The sequence below is a fragment of the Brachionichthys hirsutus genome, unplaced genomic scaffold, assembly GCF_040956055.1.
Source record: "Brachionichthys hirsutus isolate HB-005 unplaced genomic scaffold, CSIRO-AGI_Bhir_v1 contig_796, whole genome shotgun sequence".
Classification (NCBI taxonomy): Eukaryota; Metazoa; Chordata; class Actinopteri; order Lophiiformes; family Brachionichthyidae; genus Brachionichthys; species Brachionichthys hirsutus.
Window position 1 is genome coordinate 150,351 of NW_027180331.1, and position 20,525 is coordinate 170,875.

At 41.3% G+C, this 20,525-nt stretch overlaps 3 protein-coding genes across 5 annotated transcripts in view; 1 reads left to right on the top strand and 2 right to left on the bottom strand.

Moving 5' to 3' along the window:
• Positions 1-1,149: 1,149 nt before the first annotated feature.
• On the bottom strand, positions 1,150-5,192 carry LOC137912986 (isoaspartyl peptidase/L-asparaginase-like). The gene is made up of 7 exons (XM_068757118.1): positions 5,112-5,192; positions 3,760-3,956; positions 3,194-3,336; positions 2,851-3,014; positions 1,841-1,959; positions 1,508-1,618; positions 1,150-1,404 (listed from the first exon to the last, which is right to left on the bottom strand). Exons 2-7 carry the CDS (start codon positions 3,944-3,946, stop codon positions 1,196-1,198), a joined length of 933 nt encoding a protein of 310 aa, XP_068613219.1. The 5' UTR covers positions 3,947-3,956; positions 5,112-5,192; the 3' UTR covers positions 1,150-1,195.
• A 2,907-nt stretch (positions 5,193-8,099) lies between these two features.
• LOC137912981 (isoaspartyl peptidase/L-asparaginase-like) lies at positions 8,100-12,232 on the bottom strand. 3 transcript variants are annotated; one of them, XM_068757111.1, is made up of 7 exons: positions 12,157-12,232; positions 10,828-11,000; positions 10,262-10,404; positions 9,919-10,082; positions 8,791-8,909; positions 8,458-8,568; positions 8,100-8,354 (listed from the first exon to the last, which is right to left on the bottom strand). In XM_068757111.1, the coding sequence occupies exons 2-7, from the start codon at positions 10,988-10,990 to the stop codon at positions 8,146-8,148; spliced, it is 909 nt and encodes a 302-aa protein (XP_068613212.1). In that variant the 5' UTR covers positions 10,991-11,000; positions 12,157-12,232; the 3' UTR covers positions 8,100-8,145. The 3 variants fall into 3 exon arrangements, with proteins under 3 accessions (XP_068613212.1, XP_068613213.1, XP_068613214.1); XM_068757112.1 differs by having other exon boundaries at positions 12,163-12,230; XM_068757113.1 differs by lacking the exon at positions 12,157-12,232 and adding an exon at positions 11,983-12,091.
• A 3,064-nt stretch (positions 12,233-15,296) lies between these two features.
• Positions 15,297-20,525, top strand: part of LOC137913000 (KH domain-containing, RNA-binding, signal transduction-associated protein 2-like) — a 46,308-nt gene continuing 41,079 nt past the window's right edge. The window contains 1 exon segment of the mRNA XM_068757133.1: positions 15,297-15,387. Within this exon segment, the coding sequence (XP_068613234.1) occupies positions 15,297-15,387 (91 nt within the window).

Consider the following 20,525-nt stretch of genomic DNA (forward strand, 5'->3'; position numbering starts at 1 on the left):
CACCCAGCTCTTGACTCTTAAAGCATTTTTGTGTGTAAGTGACTGTGTGATCTTTAGTGAGAAAGTTTCAAGGTATTTTCCACTATGGAGTGAAGAATTATGGTGTGGATGTTCACCTGTGTTCCCCGGTGATCTGTTGTTGGTTGATAAAGATGTTTAGGTAGAAAATGTTTACTGTTGTGTGAAGATTGTACTATTGTACTGTGTGTTGAATCGGTCCCACAATTAGCAACATTCTGCTTTTGGGTACTTCAAGCATCGTAGGAGAAATCTGTTCAGTTCTGAGTTCTCAACAATGTATAGTGCCTCACTGTTGCTGAAGTCCCCTGCCTCGCGCCATGAACATCAAGCCATCGACACTATAAAGTTCCAGCCACTCAGTGTCGTAGCGTAGAGGTCCTGTCACCCTGCGCACCGTGATAGCCCCCCCTCCAGTGATCCAGCTTCAGGGAGCCCCACAGCCTCGGACTCAGTTTGCTCTTGCAACTGCTCCAGTGCCCTTTTTTCTACAATCAGGGGTGGACCTACCAAAAAGTCTGTTCCTGTTGACCAGTCAGGGCAGATCTACAGACTATTGCACTAATTGCAACCTTACAGAGACCTGTAAAGTAACTTTATTTCTTCATATATCACTGAATCCAATAAGCCGTATATGTGACATGTTTTTTCTTCTTCTAATTAAATTTAGTTTGGATCACTTTTTTTTTCTTACAGAGACCTTTAAGGTTGCAAGGTTACTGACTACAAATATGAGTTGAGTGGGAGAAGAGATGTACTGATTCTTTCCAACTTTTCCTAAGAACCAGCAGGAGGCAGCAGAGAGTTGATCAGCACAATCTTACCCATATAGATTTGCTCGGCTCAAGCCTCCTCTCTCATAGGGGAGATAAACAGTAGTCTATTAATCCAAACAAACATGGAGGGGTTGAGGGAGGGTATAGCTTTGGTTATGGTTTGGCCAAATCCCTGCAGAGGAACTGGAGCATCGCAGTGTTACAGTAATATAAAATGCTTTTTAGTTCCCCTCTGAACCTCAGATAACAAATTAAAAAGATATACCATTGTATATAATTCAATTTAACTTATGTTTGTAAATGTCCAAGACATGATATGTGAGCCAACCCAAGCTGAATTCATAGAAAACACAAGTTTAATTTAATTCTTTATTGACTGGTAAAGAATAAAATGAGAACATTTACACAGTCAGCTGCTCATTAAATCGTTCATTTGGCTCTAACCCATACCACAGGCCGTCACGATCCACTGCTGCCCAAGCCATTCTCTTGGTGGTAAATGTGGCTGTCCACTGTCCTGATGGGGACACTACAATACAGCCTCCTGCACCGTGGACACGGTCCGCCATGTACTGCAGAGCCAACTGTGAGGACTCTGCTACTGATTTACCTGCGAGGAAAGTAAACAAGTCTTCATCAAATAAACACAACCATAGTTAAAGTCATGGTCTTAATAACCTGAATGTGTGTGTGATCCTTTTTTTTTTTTTTACCTTGTTCAACATGGAAAAGAATGAGTCTTGCCAACGTGACTTTGAGAATAGACTCTCCATGACCAGTACAAGACACGGCACCACTAAAATTGTCTGCAAATCCTCCACAGCCTTATTTATGAAAATAAAAATAGAATAGAAAAAAAACATTAGCAGCAGAGATTTCAAAAATATTTCTACACAATTGAGCGTACTGAAAAAAATATTCTCGTTCATCTTAACTAATTACGACATGGTAAATTTAGACTACAATGACGATGGTTACATTTAATATCAGGTCATTGATAAATGCAGCTGATGTGTAAAAAGTTCCATGTCAGACATATGTCACACCAATGATTGGAGCGTCTCCTACTCGGCCAGCCATTTTATTTCTGATCCCTCCAGTTGATGTTGCACATGCAACATTACCAACACAGTCCACGGCAACTGCTCCGACAGTGTCATGGGCCCTAGGAGGAGGAAATACATCCGCCATGAATTGATACGGGCTCAAATTGTTTGTGGGTTTTTTTTCTTCATAGGAAGGGGTCAATATAAAAACACTTCAAATACTCAAAGAATCGATGCATCTGCAGCAATGCTGTGGAAATCATTCTGGAAATATGAGGTTTTCCATCAGCCTTTAGAAACACATCCTTGGATAGAATGCTGGGATGAAAGTTTCCAGCATGCTCACTGTAAAGCAGGGGTCCTCAAACTATGGCCCGCCTCCACATTTAGCCCGGCCCCCGGAACAATACCAGAGGCCAAAAAAAAACATTTTTTTATTTTCTTATTTTCCATACAACATGAGTAGCCGGTAGGGGATCAATAATTGTATTCGGTGCATTTAAGAGGGGTTATTAATTCGATCTTTTGTTTCTTAAAAATAATATTGATAGTGGAGAATATATTAATATTATGAAGAAAAGCATTCTTCCTTTCACTTGGGACAATTTTAATGATGATCACATACGACCAGAAAGTTAATGTTCCATGGACCTTTTTTCTGTGATGAACCCGGAAAGGGTTATTTGGTTATTATTTATTTTATTAATAGTGTTATTATTTATTCATCAGAGAAGGGAAAAGTTATGTGGCCCTCACAGGACAAAGTTTGGGGACCCTTGCTGTAAAGGAAGCGCCAAACTCACAGAGTCATCCACAGGTAAGGAAAGTTTGGTTTGAAGAGGACAATGTGAAAACATCCTGTTTAGCATTTTTAGTATTTGTGAAAAACCCATGTTACATCAAACATGCTCAGAATTGACTTTATTTCAGTTTCGGACCGGTCCGGCTGAAATAATGCTGCGTAAGACTCAAAGAAATGTATCCCAGGACAGAAAGTATGTAATACTTACCACTGAGTGTTGATCTCTTCCTTCACTCCAGTAACAAACGTCTTACATTTCTCCCATTCTTTCCTCTCAAACTCCGTCACCAGTGAATCAGTGGGGACTGTGCTCACGCCAATGCTCTCCGCAAACTGGTTTGCGCCTCTGCTTGTCAATATCACGTGGTCAGTCTGAGAGTGTCCATGACAGAAACATACAAGATGTATTTCATAACAGCGTAACTGAAATGTAATACCACTCCATTTTCTGCACATTAAACCTTTGCCAGGACAAAGGGTTAAAAAAAGCATCCAAATCAGAGTTTTAAACATCGATGGTCTCCTTTTAAACAGAATCAAAGACTGAACACCTTTTCCATCACTGCTCGTGCCAGTGAAACGGGATTGGCAATGTTTTCGACTGAGGAGACGGCACCACTGGAAAGTGTCCTCCCATCCATAATGATGGCATCCAGCTCCACTTCTCCATCAGCATTTAGCACAGCTCCATGTCCTGCAAATTAAATGTCACTTTAAGTTGTTGGAGACCAAAAACCACTGAGAACAAGGACAAAACTGTCTCTCTGATCATGGCTTGTTGCAACAGCCCCTGTAGCCCATACTGACGCTGGACAATGAGATGAGGCCCATAAGCCCCCCCCGACCCCGTCACTCTGAAACAAGAGTCTGGATGAATGTTGGTGTCACCACCAGCAGATGGAGACTGTGCATCACTGAAAAATCACGATTGGCTCCTCTGCAGACACAATGGGGGGTAGTTGTGTTGAAAGCACCCTGCGATGAACTGGCGGCTTGTCCAGGGTGTGCCCCTCCTCTCGCCCACAGCAAGTTGGGATAGGCTCCAGCAACACACGTGACCCGCAAAGCCGAAAAGCGGAAGGAAATGGCTGGACAGTAGGAATCACTTTATTTGTACCTGCATTAAATACACTGTTATCTTCCATCGTTCTCACGGCTGCTTCGACGGCATCCAAAGCGCTTCCTCCTCTTTTCAGGACTGCAAACCCATCGCGGGCTGCAACCTTCACTCCATCAACAGAGGCCTTGGCCAGTTCATCCGGTACGGCCCTGGCCCCACCGTGTACAACGATGACTGCAGACATCGTTGCGTTCCTGTAGGAAAGAGATAGACATTGTTTATAAAGTGCCATTGAAGTTTGGGCGTAGCAAATATGGGTTCACTAGTATTTACACCGTCTCATTTTGCAGTTGGATAAAATTGTTTAAGGTGAAAACGTTTTGCAGAGCATATCAAATTCAAAGTCATGTGATAATCACAAATTCCAGACTCTGATATTTGATCATTTAACTATTCATCTAAGCAACCATCCCAACAGTGTGCCAGTGTAAGTTCACAGGTTTACTTTAAGAGTAGGAGTTGGATTTTTCTCAGATGAAGGTTTCTGGTGTATAATTTTTAAATCTGACTTTTAAATCCTGGAAACATTTTTCATTGGAGAGCATCCCGACTGCAACCATCCCCGTTCTGGTACAGGAACCGTTCTGCTCAGAACCAGAAAGCTCTGCAGTGCATGGTTCACTTGTCTGATTGCACCATCGGCACTTGATTTATGGCCATGCAGAATATTTACTCCAGGAGGCGGAGAGTCACGGCTCTCTGAACCCGGAAAATCACCAGCAGCCCTGGACACAAACTTTTCAAGCAACCGAAGTCAGAGAAGAGCATCGATAAGACCAGGGAACTCGCTATCCACAAACAATAAGACCTCCCAATGGCTACTCATATACTACACCACAACCTGTTACATGACCCACAATGTACAGTAAATACTTGCTATCTGTTGTCCTTGGTTTATTTTCATTTTACCTTGTATTTCCTTGTATTTCGTGTTACATAGTAAAAAAATTGGAGCTTTATGTCACTTAATTTATTGCAACAATCGTATGTACAGCATTTCCCTGCTGCACATGAATGAATGACGTACGTGACAAATAAATAGCCTTGATCTTTTTTTTTTTTTTTACAGGAATTAGTGTCTGTTAAATGTCGCAAACAGGGATTGTACGTCATTGAGTTTTTAAACTGCGCGATGGATCATAGGAGTACTTTACAGTCTATTCTACGTTGATCACCTGGGCTCTTATTTAATTATTAGTGAGTCAGGATAGCATCACCACGCTAGTAAACACCGCTAAACCACCGCTGTGTGTGTCCGCCAACCTAACTTGCTTCTTTCTTCGAGCATCTTCAAACATCTGTTCTACCAGCTACTGAAATCTGGATCTAAACATTCGGACTCCCTGTACCTTTACCGATGTGAGCGCTCTGTGTCGCATTGAAACGCTCCGCCACAGTCGCGTGATTTCAATGGACTTCCTCGTTTGTTTTCACGACGCTGCGATCGCAAATGACGTCATATCCAGAATTCCAAAGATATTTCCGGTTGCATATTTCAAAATAAAGTAATTTATAGCTTTCGTACCTATTAAAGAATACATTGCGATACATTTAGACAGAGTGCATTGGCAAACGACTTTATATCGTTCATAAAATCATATTTTTACATTGTTTAAAACGGTGTAACACATAGTGTGAAAATGTACAATATAATTTTGATACGGGGGGCTCGGTGGCGCAGTGGTAAGCACTGTTGCCTCACAGCGAGATGGTCGCAGGTTCGTCTCTTGGGAGTCAGATTAGACAGACGCCGTGACAAACTGCAGTGTTACTGAAAAATGTAAAGTGATTCAGAATCCAGGATCATAACCAAAATGTAATCATCTATTCCCGGTAACATTCCCAACATTACCTGGGAATTTCATCAAGATCCATCTGTAACTTAACAAGTTATCCTGCTAACAGACAGACAGACAGACAGACAGATAAACCAACGGAGGTGAGAACAACCTCCTCAGCGGAGGTTAAAAGAGCAACATGACATTGTTTCAGCACCGTGGACAGCGACACAGAAGTTTCACTGACTGTGGCCACATAACAGATTTCACAGATTGTCCTGCTTATTCCACATTGAACTTTGAAGAAGGATAGGAACTCACAGGCCACCGTACTTTATCGTTTCCCTTGCTTAGCCGAATAAAGAAATTAATTTGACAAGAAACCGTTTCCTCTGAGATAAGGCACTATCTCTCACCAGCGGGAGATTAATAGTGATAGTGATGTAGCTATAATAAACATTAGCATTTCAAAGTCACCTAGATTTCCTCCACTGATAGCCCTTCAACCTTCCCCTGATTGAAATTATTTCTATGATATACTCGTAATTAGACAAAAGTAACCCCAGGCCTCGACTATTTCTGTTCTCACGAGTTCATAACCTGTGATGCTATTATATTCATAATACCCAACTCCAAAACTCCAACAAAGTGTGGCTCCTTTTAGTTCGCAGAACACACACACACGCACACGCACACGCACACGCACACACACAGACACACAGTCGAGAACTGCTACTGATATTATTCTCCTTTTTAAATTAAGCAGCATAAGCACATTTGTTTTGAATCCATTCTCTCGGGCAGACCACCCAAATGGAACGCGCCCAGCGGGGTCAGTATTTGTCTCCCAGTCCTCCCAGTCCTCCCAGTCCTCCCAGTCCCAGAATACAGCCAATAACGTGAGAGGGGCGGGAGCAGCGCGCTCTGCAGCCCCAGAGAACAGACACAGCGCGCAGGCAGCGGTGGCAGAAATGGGCTCACACCTCTGAATCACAACTCAATTTTCAGTCGAGCATCTCGGAGACTTGGGACGACGAGTTGTTTTATTCTTTTTGTGTATTTTTGCAGGAGTTTCTGTCCGTTGTACCGGCGGCTGTAGCGGGACCGGGAAGGTTTCACACTTATCCTCCGACGCGCAGCACTCCCTGTCGCCTCACCTGCACGGCCGCGGTCAAGAGGTCCGCTGTGATAATAATGCATCCTGATAAACATTCACCTGAACTGGTGGCAGAGAAAAACAGCCTGGATCCGTCTTGCGTGCATGCGGTGCGCATGCTTGCAAATGGTGAGTCAGGTATGTTGTTAAATGTTATCTATTACTGTGAGCTTTGTGCACTTGGTTATCGGTGGCATTCACCATTGCACTGCATTCAGGGGAGTATAGGGCGATCTTAATTGAGTTAATTTCAACACCCAGCTCTTGACTCTTAAAGCATTTTTGTGTGTAAGTGACTGTGTGATCTTTAGTGAGAAAGTTTCAAGGTATTTTCCACTATGGAGTGAAGAATTATGGTGTGGATGTTCACCTGTGTTCCCCGGTGATCTGTTGTTGGTTGATAAAGATGTTTAGGTAGAAAATGTTTACTGTTGTGTGAAGATTGTACTATTGTACTGTGTGTTGAATCGGTCCCACAATTAGCAACATTCTGCTTTTGGGTACTTCAAGCATCGTAGGAGAAATCTGTTCAGTTCTGAGTTCTCAACAATGTATAGTGCCTCACTGTTGCTGAAGTCCCCTGCCTCGCGCCATGAACATCAAGCCATCGACACTATAAAGTTCCAGCCACTCAGTGTCGTAGCGTAGAGGTCCTGTCACCCTGCGCACCGTGATAGCCCCCCCTCCAGTGATCCAGCTTCAGGGAGCCCCACAGCCTCGGACTCAGTTTGCTCTTGCAACTGCTCCAGTGCCCTTTTTTCTACAATCAGGGGTGGACCTACCAAAAAGTCTGTTCCTGTTGACCAGTCAGGGCAGATCTACAGACTATTGCACTAATTGCAACCTTACAGAGACCTGTAAAGTAACTTTATTTCTTCATATATCACTGAATCCAATAAGCCGTATATGTGACATGTTTTTTCTTCTTCTAATTAAATTTAGTTTGGATCACTTTTTTTTTCTTACAGAGACCTTTAAGGTTGCAAGGTTACTGACTACAAATATGAGTTGAGTGGGAGAAGAGATGTACTGATTCTTTCCAACTTTTCCTAAGAACCAGCAGGAGGCAGCAGAGAGTTGATCAGCACAATCTTACCCATATAGATTTGCTCGGCTCAAGCCTCCTCTCTCATAGGGGAGATAAACAGTAGTCTATTAATCCAAACAAACATGGAGGGGTTGAGGGAGGGTATAGCTTTGGTTATGGTTTGGCCAAATCCCTGCAGAGGAACTGGAGCATCGCAGTGTTACAGTAATATAAAATGCTTTTTAGTTCCCCTCTGAACCTCAGATAACAAATTAAAAAGATATACCATTGTATATAATTCAATTTAACTTATGTTTGTAAATGTCCAAGACATGATATGTGAGCCAACCCAAGCTGAATTCATAGAAAACACAAGTTTAATTTAATTCTTTATTGACTGGTAAAGAATAAAATGAGAACATTTACACAGTCAGCTGCTCATTAAATCGTTCATTTGGCTCTAACCCATACCACAGGCCGTCACGATCCACTGCTGCCCAAGCCATTCTCTTGGTGGTAAATGTGGCTGTCCACTGTCCTGATGGGGACACTACAATACAGCCTCCTGCACCGTGGACACGGTCCGCCATGTACTGCAGAGCCAACTGTGAGGACTCTGCTACTGATTTACCTGCGAGGAAAGTAAACAAGTCTTCATCAAATAAACACAACCATAGTTAAAGTCATGGTCTTAATAACCTGAATGTGTGTGTGATCCTTTTTTTTTTTTTTACCTTGTTCAACATGGAAAAGAATGAGTCTTGCCAACGTGACTTTGAGAATAGACTCTCCATGACCAGTACAAGACACGGCACCACTAAAATTGTCTGCAAATCCTCCACAGCCTTATTTATGAAAATAAAAATAGAATAGAAAAAAAACATTAGCAGCAGAGATTTCAAAAATATTTCTACACAATTGAGCGTACTGAAAAAAATATTCTCGTTCATCTTAACTAATTACGACATGGTAAATTTAGACTACAATGACAATGGTTACATTTAATATCAGGTCATTAATAAATGCAGCTGATGTGTAAAAAGTTCCATGTCAGACATATGTCACACCAATGATTGGAGCGTCTCCTACTCGGCCAGCCATTTTATTTCTGATCCCTCCAGTTGATGTTGCACATGCAACATTACCAACACAGTCCACGGCAACTGCTCCGACAGTGCCATGGGCCCTAGGAGGAGGAAATACATCAGCCATGAATTAATACGGGCTCAAATTGTTTGTGGGTTTTTTTTCTTCATAGGAAGGGGTCAATATAAAAACACTTCAAATACTCAAAGAATCGATGCATCTGCAGCAATGCTGTGGAAATCATTCTGGAAATATGAGGTTTTCCATCAGCCTTTAGAAACACATCCTTGGATAGAATGCTGGGATGAAAGTTTCCAGCATGCTCACTGTAAAGCAGGGGTCCTCAAACTATGGCCCGCCTCCACATTTAGCCCGGCCCCCGGAACAATACCAGAGGCCAAAAAAAAACATTTTTTTATTTTCTTATTTTCCATACAACATGAGTAGCCGGTAGGGGATCAATAATGGTATTCGGTGCATTTAAGAGGGGTTATTAATTCGATCTTTTGTTTCCTAAAAATAATATTGATAGTGGAGAATATATTAATATTATGAAGAAAAGCATTCTTCCTTTCACTTGGGACAATTTTAATGATGATCACATACGACCAGAAAGTTAATGTTCCATGGACCTTTTTTCTATGACAAACCCGGAAAGGGTTATTTGGTTATTATTTATTTTATTAATAGTGTTATTATTTATTTCCTGACTTTTTTTCTTCTGTGAAGAAAGGGTTATTTGGTGGCTGTCTGGAAAACAATAAATGTTTAGGCACCCCTGCCATCGTCACACTTTTCCTGTACAAACTGACCCCGGCCCTCCATCAGAGAAGGGAAAAGTTATGTGGCCCTCACAGGACAAAGTTTGGGGACCCTTGCTGTAAAGGAAGCGTCAAACTCACAGAGTCATCCACAGGTAACGAAAGTTTGGTTTGAAGAGGACAATGTGAAAACATCCTGTTTAGCATTTTTAGTATTTGTGAAAAACCCATGTTACATCGAACATGCTCAGAATTGACTTTATTTCAGTTTCGGACCGGTCCGGCTGAAATAATGCTGCGTAAGACTCAAAGAAATGTATCCCAGGACAGAAAGTATGTAACACTTACCACTGAGTGTTAATCCCTTCCTTCACTCCAGTAACAAACGTCTTACATTTCTCCCATTCTTTCCTCTCAAACTCCGTCACCAGTGAATCAGTGGGGACTGTGCTCACGCCAATGCTCTCCGCAAACTGGTTTGCGCCTCTGCTTGTCAATATCACGTGGTCAGTCTGAGAGTGTCCATGACAGAAACATACAAGATGTATTTCATAACAGCGTAACTGAAATGTAATACCACTCCATTTTCTGCACATTAAACCTTTGCCAGGACAAAGGGTTAAAAAAAGCATCCAAATCAGAGTTTTAAACATCGATGGTCTCCTTTTAAACAGAATCAAAGACTGAACACCTTTTCCATCACTGCTCGTGCCAGTGAGACGGGATTGGCAATGTTTTTGACTGCGGAGACGGCACCACTGGAAAGTGTCCTCCCATCCATAATGATGGCATCCAGCTCCACTTCTCCATCAGCATTTAGCACAGCTCCATGTCCTGCAAATTAAATGTCCCTTTAAGTTGTTGGAGACCAAAAACCACTGAGAACAAGGACAAAACTGTCTCTCTGATCATGGCTTGTTGCAACAGCCCCTGTAGCCCATACTGACGCTGGACAATGAGATGAGGCCCATAAGCCCCCCCCGACCCCGTCACTCTGAAACAAGAGTCTGGATGAATGTTGGTGTCACCACCAGCAGATGGAGACTGTGCATCACTGAAAAATCACGATTGGCTCCTCTGCAGACACAATGGGGGGTAGTTGTGTTGAAAGCACCCTGCGATGAACTGGCGGCTTGTCCAGGGTGTGCCCCGCCTCTCGCCCACAGCAAGTTGGGATAGGCTCCAGCAACACACGTGACCCGCAAAGCCGAAAAGCGGAAGGAAATGGCTGGACAGTAGGAATCGCTTTATTTGTACCTGCATTAAATACACTGTTATCTTCCATCGTTCTCACGGCTGCTTCGACGGCATCCAAAGCGCTTCCTCCCCTTTTCAGGACTGCAAACCCATCGCGGGCTGCAACCTTCACTCCATCAACAGAGGCCCTGGCCCCACCGTGTACAACGATGACTGCAGACATTGTTGCGTTCCTGTAGGAAAGAGATAAACTTTCTTTATAAAGTGCCATTGAAGTTTGGGCGTAGCAAATATGGGTTCACTAGCATTTACGCCGTCTCATTTTGCAGTTGGATAAAATTGTTTAAGATGAAAACGTTTTGCAGAGCATATCAGATCCAAAGTCATGTGATAATCACAAATTCCAGACTCTGATATTTGATCATTTAACTATTCATCTAAGCAACCATTCCAACAGTGTGCCAGTGTAAGTTCACAGGTTTACTTTAAGAGTGGGAGTTGGATTTTTCTCAGATGAAGGTTTCTGGTGTATAATTTTTCAATCTGATTTTTAAATCCTGGAAACATTTTTCATTGGAGAGCATCCCGACCGCAACCATCCACGTTCTGGTACAGGAACCGTTCTGCTCAGAACCAGAAAGCTCTGCAGTGCATGGTTCACTTGTCTGATTGCACCATCGGCACTTGATTTATGGCCATGCAGAATATCTACTCCAGGAGGCGGAGAGTCACGGCTCTCTGAACCCGGAAAATCACCAGCAGCCCTGGACACAAACTTTTCAAGCAACCGAAGTCAGAGAAGAGCATCGAGAAGACCAGGGAACTCGTTATCCACAAACAATAAGACCTCCCAATGGCTACTCATATACTACACCACAACCTGTTACATGATCCACAATGTACAGTAAATACTTGCTATCTGTTGTCCTTGGTTTATTTTCATTTTACCTTGTATTTCCTTGTATTTCGTGTTACATAGTAAAAAAAATTGGAGCTTTATGTCACTTAATTTATTGCAACAATCGTATGTACAGCATTTCCCTGCTGCACATGGATGAATGACGTACGTGACAAATAAATAACCATGATCTTTTTTTTTTTTTTTACAGGAATTAGTGTCTGTTAAATGTCGCAAACAGGGATTGTACGTCATTGAGTTTTTAAACTGCGCGATGGATCATAGGAGTACTTTACAGTCTATTCTACGTTGATCACCTGGGCTCTTATTTAATTATTAGTGCGTCAGGATAGCATCACCACGCTAGTAAACACCGCTAAACCACCGCTGTGTGTGTCCGCCAACCTAACTTGCTTCTTTCTTCGACCGTCTTCAAACATCTGTTCTACCAGCTACTGAAATCTGGATCTAAACATTCGGACTCCCTGTACCTTTACCGATGTGAGCGCTCTGCGTCGCATTGAAACGCTCCGCCACAGTCGCGTGATTTCAATGGACTTCCTCGTTTGTTTTCACGACGCTGCAATCGCAAATGACGTCATATCCAGAATTCCAAAGATATTTCCGGTTGCGTATTTCAAAATAAAGTAATTTATAGCTTTCGTACCTATTAAAGAATACATTGCGATACATTTAGACAGAGTGCATTGGCAAACGACTTTATATCGTTCATAAAATCATATTTTTACATTGTTTAAAACGGTGTAACACATAGTGTGAAAATGTACAATATAATTTTGATACAATTAAAATTTTATTTTGAAAACACGTATTTGTTCTCTCGACGCAGGTGAGGATGTACATGGCATTTTATCTATTATTAATTTACCAAACAAAGCCATCCATCAGAAACAGAGAATCAGTGAAATGTGACACAAAATTGAGCAAGTAAATAAGTTCATCTGTGAAAAATATGTCTTGTAGACTTTTATGAAACACAGCAAACTTTGCAAAGCTTAGTAAAATATCAAAAAATATGGAGAATATAAGAAAATATCTTGGAGCTTGCATTACATGGATATAGTAGTGAAATGTGCAATGATGCGGTGACACAAGAGAGCTATAAGATACCATCATTTCAAAGATGAAACATGTATGAGTTAAATATTATCATTAAAATTCATCAAGATTCATCTGTAACTTTTTGATTTATCTTACTAACAGAGAAACAGACAGACACAGATAAACAAACCAATGCTGGAGATAATTGTATAACCCCCGCCTCTGTGGAGGTAATGAAGTGTTACTTTTGAAGTGTTCATATAGATATATATCTGGTTGTCTAGTTTTATATATTTATTCGTGCTTTCTAAAATTGTGTAAATATGTAAATTTGGACTTCTTTCCCATGTGTACTGATGCGTTCATTCTTTACTTTGTAGTACACTTCAGAAAGAACACCCTTAGTGATTTTGACAAAGTTCCATCAAACTGCTGCACAGACACATAAATAACATCTGAATTGACTCTCACTCTATTAAGTCTGGAGACCCCTCATGGTCTTTATAATTCTAATCCGTGCAGTCAGAATCAGTTTGAAAGGTCAAGTAGAGGCAAAATTGTTAATTCACCAGGCTTCTGCTCAAAGATCATTTATGAGTAGAACAGCTGGCTGCACGCAGGGCTGCCTGCAATGACTTCAAAATTCAAGTCCTATCAAAGCAAAGGGAAATGAGTAGCATTACATATTAGATTGTACGTCCATGCTTACACCAGTGACTTTACTGGCATGAGTTCATGGAGCTCTAATGAAGCATTAAAGTGACAATCAAACGTCTCCCACTTCAGTTCAGTTTTCTTGGTGACTTGGCCCTGATGGGATGGGAGGTGGACATCTGGCATTACTAAATCCTCTACCAAACATTGAATTAATCCATGTTTGATACTGATTTCTACAGACTTTAATGTAATAATGGCGCAAATTTGCAGTACCTGAAAGAAATCAGAAGGATTTATCTTTTGTGTGACCATGTTTTACTGAGAAATAAATAAAATTACACTGGGAAGGGATCATAACATCACTGAGTAACTAACTGAGGATGTTACTGTTTAGTTCAAAACCAGGTAGCGGTAGCCAGTTCAAACCAGCAGACAAATCCGAGGAGGCAGGCAAAGAGAAGGAAAACAAAACAGGCAGAGTTCAAAAACCAGGCAAACAAGTCCAACGGGGCAGGCACACAGGCAGAATCCACAAAGCAGGCAGGCGGGTTCAGAAAGAGTGCTGGAAAGGAGCATCTTACTAAACAAACTGGCACTGAGGTGTTAATGAGGTAGCGCAGACGGCATGAATCAACAGATGAGCAGGAGATGCAATGTTAGGAACGTAGATAGTTGGGAGTCAGATTAGACAGACGCCGTGACAAACTGCAGTGTTACTGAAAAATGTAAAGTCATTCAGAATCCAGGATCATAACCAAAATGTAATCATCTGTTCCCGGTAACATTCCCAACATTACCTTGGAATTTCATCAAGATCCATCTGTAACTTTACAAGTTATCCTGCTAACAGACAGACAGACAGACAGACAGATAAACCAACGGAGGTGAGAACAACCTCCTCAGCGGAGGTTAAAAGAGCAACATGACATTGTTTCAGCACCGTGGACAGCGACACAGAAGTTTCACTGACTGTGGCCACATAACAGATTTCACAGATTGTCCTGCTTATTCCACATTGAACTTTGAAGAAGGATAGGAACTCACAGGCCACCGTACTTTATCGTTTCCCTTGCTTAGCCGAATAAAGAAATTAATTTGACAAGAAAACGTTTCCTCTGAGATAAGGCACTATCTCTCACCAGCGGGAGATTAATAGTGATGTAGCTATAATAAACATTAGCATTTCAAAGTCACCTAGATTTCCTCCACTGATAGCCCTTCAACCTTCCCCTGATTGAAATTATTTCTATGATATACTCGTAATTAGACAAAAGTAACCCCAGGCCTCGACTATTTCTGTTCTCACGAGTTTATAACCTGTGATGCTATTATATTCATAATACCCAACTCCAAAACTCCAACAAAGTGTGGCTCCTTTTAGTTCGCAGAACACACACACACGCACACGCACACGCACACGCACACACACAGACACACAGTCGAGAACTGCTACTGATATTATTCTCCTTTTTAAATTAAGCAGCATAAGCACATTTGTTTTGAAATCAATTCTCTCGGGCAGACCACCCAAATGGAACGCGCCCAGCGGGGTCAGTATTTGTCTCCCAGTCCTCCCAGTCCTCCCAGTCCTCCCAGTCCCAGAATACAGCCAATAACGTGAGAGGGGCGGGAGCAGCGCGCTCTGCAGCCCCAGAGAACAGACACAGCGCGCAGGCAGCGGTGGCAGAAATGGGCTCACACCTCTGAATCGCAACTCAATTTTCAGTCGAGCATCTCGGAGACTTGGGACGACGAGTTGTTTTATTCTTTTTGTGTATTTTTGCAGGAGTTTCTGTCCGTTGTACCGGCGGCTGTAGCGGGACCGGGAAGGTTTCACACTTATCTTCCGACGGGCAGCACTCCCTGTCGCCTCACCTGCACGGCCGCGGTCAAGAGGTCCGCTGTGATAATAATGCATCCTGATAAACATTCACCTGAACTGGTGGCAGAGAAAAACAGCCTGGATCCGTCTTGCGTGCATGCGGTGCGCATGCTTGCAAATGGTGAGTCAGGTATGTTGTTAAATGTTATCTATTACTGTGAGCTTTGTGCACTTGGTTATCGGTGGCATTCACCATTGCACTGCATTCAGGGGAGTATAGGGCGATCTTAATTGAGTTTATTTCAACACCCAGCTCTTGACTCTTAAAGCATTTTTCTGTGTAAGTGACTGTGTGATCTTTAGTGAGAAAGTTTCAAGGTATTTTCCACTATGGAGTGAAGAATTGCAGGAAAGTGCTAATGGTAAAGTCAGAAAATCATGTCAGATTCTAACCTGATGGGCTCCAAGGTCAGCTGACATTTAGCAACACCTGAGAAATAAATGTGAAGTTGCACAGAGGAGTTCCCCAGGGAATGAGATGGAGGAGGTTGGATTTTGTAATTCACTTTTTTTTTTTTTGCAAACACTGTGATTATGCCATGTTTGTGGTGCCATATTCAAATTCTTCTCTAACAAAGTAACATCTCAGAAATGAATAAACTCAAACTTGAGTTTTCCCAATTTAAATCAATTTTGAATATATTAAACAAAATGGCATCAGTTTAATATTTTACAGTACAGTACACACCACATACCTGTGTTAGTATATATAAATATATTTATGATAAATCAGATTTAATTGTCTATTTAGCTTAATGTGGTTTTGCATAGCAATTTGAACTTCAGTTCCCAGGACAGAAAACAACTGATCTCTGTCATCAAGGTCAAAAACGACACCTATAGGCACTGAGACAGATGCTGTGCAGCCTCTTGTCTGACCTCATGTTACCGTATGTAACAGGCAGGCAGGCTCAGCCAGCTCCGTGTAAAGTCGTTCATCATGCTGCAGGTAGCCTTGGCGTCATTCACAAGCTGTGAATGTGTCACTTTTGAGATGAAACATATCACAACAGTGCAAGCGCAAGAACTCTTCTCAACTCATCCTGTCTAAGGATGCGATAAAAAAAATAAAAAATATATTCAGTGTAAAACAAGACTATATGCAGGGGTGCACATAACTTTTTCAGAGAATGACTCAAGTGTGTAACAGAAGACAGAGTGTGGTACTCACAACACACCGGGGTTACACGCTCCAAATTTCTGCCTGCGTACCAGTTATGTGCACCCCTGACTACATGCTTTCTTATTACGCATTCTGAAATGCATCAAGTAGGTGGGAATGAAATCTTTAGTTAGTTAGTTCAGTTTCAGATATAGGGGTCTTCTCGGTCATCCAGGTTGGAAAGGAGAAAAAAAAAAGAATCAGCTGGACTTGGTTGGTCGAAGATGTTTCGCCTCTCATCCAAAATGCTTCTTCAGTTCAAAACTGAAGCGATGTGAAACATTAAGCATTGTGTTGTTGAGATTCTCCATTATTAAAGCATTGATCAACCTCACTCATTTAGTAATTCAGTCATAGTTAGTGCTTTTATGAAACACCATGAGCTGCCACGAACATGTCCTGTTTATGACACATGTGTTAAATGAGATAAAGTCACACTGTGTTAGATTAATAGGTTTGATTTGGACAGGGTGTTGCCCCCCCCTGCCATTCCCAGTCCTGTTGCAAGCTGTGATGCGGATGGGATCATCGGTCACTCCGTTCACACGGCTATATTTACTTAAGGCTGACTCACATGGGCAGGATACCATTTTTTATATATATATATATATATATATTGTCTTATCATATCCTCCCCAGTGAACTGCAATTAGCATGTCAGGACGAGGAGGTTGGTGAATAAATTACAGTTAGCTTTCTCCTTAAATGTAGTTCTTCATAATATACAATACCGCACACTAGGATTCACAGCAATACAAATCAATGCATGAGATAACAAAACAGCATTAATTTCCCTGAGAAGAATGCAGCTTAGAAGGTCAACACAGACAGTGTGCATCATAAGCATCGGTGGACAATCAGTATAATAAACGCTGTTCTGTTTGTATAGTGTCAGCTGAGCCGTGGGCAGCCTGAGAAATAATGTTCATAATTTAACTACTTTCACATGGTTGCGATCATTTGAGTCGGTCTCTGTGCATGAATGCCGGAATCATGCATATCAGTGGGCAGCAGGACAAACTGTTTACAGATTTATCAAGATTCACAGCTATTTATCACTGAATAGAAAAAAACCCTGTGCAAGCCTGTATTATTCTCATCATGCACATAAACAGCACAACATGGATTTACTGTGGCTTTGTCAACAGCTCTACCTTTATTAAATGGATCATGTTTGTGTTCAAATGTAAATTCTGCCACTGCAAAATCTTTCTTTGTGCAGATTTAAGGCTTTTTGTGACAAAGCTCTTCCAGGGGGTGGATAGGGATAAATATGTTTCAGAGTGTGACCTCCTTGCATTCTTTCACAGTGAATGCAGTATCACAACATCAAATATTATTGGAATTATCTTGTACCAGACGTTAAAAACTTGTATTTAATTTTATATAGGTACTGTGTGTGTACCACTAGACTAATAGCATAATAGCCCGTCAAATGGGTTGAAGTCAGGAAAAGGAAGCCATCAACAGATCCATGTGTCGTCAATGAAACCAATTCGATTTCCAATGAAGAACATCGTGCAGAGAGGCAAGAGTGATGCATTTGATGGACAAGGGGAAGAGCCCAGGTTATGAGAAAAACCGAAGCTAATGAACAGTTTCCATTCAAGGGGACATTTCTCGACATTTTGTTTTTGCAGTCACGTAATCTAGTTCACATTATCACCATTTTGACAGGATATTTAATATCTCAATTGCTCCCAGTGCTTTGCTGCTCGGCGCTGTGACAATAAGCACAAATCTCCACGAGATTGGAACGATGTAGGCTTCTCTGAATAAAAGATGAGCATAGAAAGGGAGACAGTAGAGAGCAAGAGCGTGAGAAAACTTTGTACAGCGTCTCAGCTTAACCCTGTGCTGAGTCTTAGTTTCATGTAAGTTTTGGTGCTGTTTTCTGTGTTTCTCATGTTTGCACGGGGGGGGGAAAAAATCTAAGTTATCAGCAGTTATTTATGGTTCTGGCCAGTCTCTGCTTGCAGCGTTGCACACAGAGTGAAGTCTATGGCACAAACTGCAGACTGGTGAAAATGTTTGACTGAGGGTCCATCAGGAACAAGCTCTGTCCAGAGCTTGGGCAATGGCCTTTAAAACCTGAATGCAAAGGAATCAGAACCTGCAGTGAACTGCAGAAGTTCACCTCCCTTTTACTTCTGCTTGTTTGTTGTTGTTGTTTTACATGGAATATCTCAAAAAGTTGTAAACAATTTGACTGGCGGCGAGGAGGTTAGATTTCAGGCTGGTTTTAGATCCATGTCTTACACTCTTGCAATTGATTCGGGTGATTTTTCATCACACAGTGCAGTGGTCTCCCTCCTGGATGTGATGCATTTGTTCTTTCCTTCTCATGTCATTATCATATTAATGCGTACATATTCTGTATTCCCATTATAATTCAGAATCTGGCAGTGACCCTCAGCCCACGGCGACAGATAAACACCACCCTATGCAGTATGACCCTACTGCACAGGGTGCAGTAGGGTCCTCAAAAGGACACCAAAATTACATTTCGTGAAAGTGAAACATTGCATTACATATTCGCCATTTAGATGCTGCTATTATCAAGAGTGACTTACAATGAGTGCACGGGTCGAATGCGATTCAATTCCAAGGTCATGAACATTTCAGCACCAGGAAAGTATGGCTGAACTGCAGCACTCTGACAATAGATATTAGAGATCATATCATGCTTCTGTACCTCTTGAATGCGCACAGATAACAGGGTGGTTAAGACACGGTTCGTCCCATCCAAGCAGATGTTCAGTGTTGAGAGCGGAGGATGAATTACTGTCAGTGTGATGCCATGATACAAGTGGGTTGATGGTGGGTTGATTTGTAAGGAGCAGATTTGAAGTCTGCCATTTTTGGGAGTTAAGTATATTTGATCTTATATATTCTTTTTAAAACACCACATGAGAAGCACTCAGAGAGCACAGACCTCCGCCGGGCAGCTCATTCCCCTCCTAACTGGATTTACACCATCCACATGGCGATCTGGATCATCAACAAAAGGTTCTAAATTGTTCTTGGTATCTTTATACACCAACCATGAAAAGTAAAAATTAATCGCAGTGGATCCGATCCAGATGAAATCCGCTGATAATATAGAGATCCCCGCCCTACATGACTGTGTCAAATTCCATAAACATCGGTCAATAATCAATCGAGATATTGAGGAACAAAGTTTGAAGCTCCATTGACTGCAATGTAAAGGAAAATTTCAAAGTGATCCAGAATCCAGGATCTCTTCTGGATCATCACCAAAATGTAATCATCTGTTCCTGGTAACATTCCCAACATTTCCTCAAAATGTTATCAAGATTTGTCTCAATAAAATTTTGAGTTATCTTGCTAACAGACGGACTGACGGACAAACAAACACCGGCGATTACATAGCCTCGCCTCGGCAGAGGTAATACCTTAAACTATGACAGTTGAAATGCCTTCATTCTGAAAATGTCCTACAGTTTTATTTTGTGATTTTATTTACTTGAAGGCTAATTACCCTTTTACACCACTTTCAAGCATATGCAGAGAACATAAAAATATAATTATCTATGAATTAATTCCTAATGCATTTAGCCTCAAACTTAAAAAAAGAAATACAATATGGACATTTCTGCCCTAAACAGTCATAAAAATATGTTCAGAGTGAAAAGAAAAAATCCCAAGCCTCATAGTGCATTCCACAGCAGATCCCATCAAATACAATTACCATTACTTTATGTGTTTGATTAAAACAAATAATCTGTTAAAATCAGTTATTGCATCATTCAGATAATTCATCATTATATAAGGAATGCACTTAAAAATTCACATATAATATTCTAATCAGAATTTTTCAAAATCAAGCTCAGGTAAAGTTTTTATGAACAATATTGATCTCAATTTAATGCATAACTGGAATATATGACATAAGGCATTTCTTATTTATTTTGTTTAAGTTTTCCTGAATTAATTAACAGCTATACATTTTAGAACTTTACGAAACATTCTGAGGGTTCTTCGGTATTTTATCCTTATTATTGGCTGAACTGCAGCACTCAGACAATAGATATTCCATGTGAACCAGCAAGCTAAAGAACCTGTGTAACCTCGTG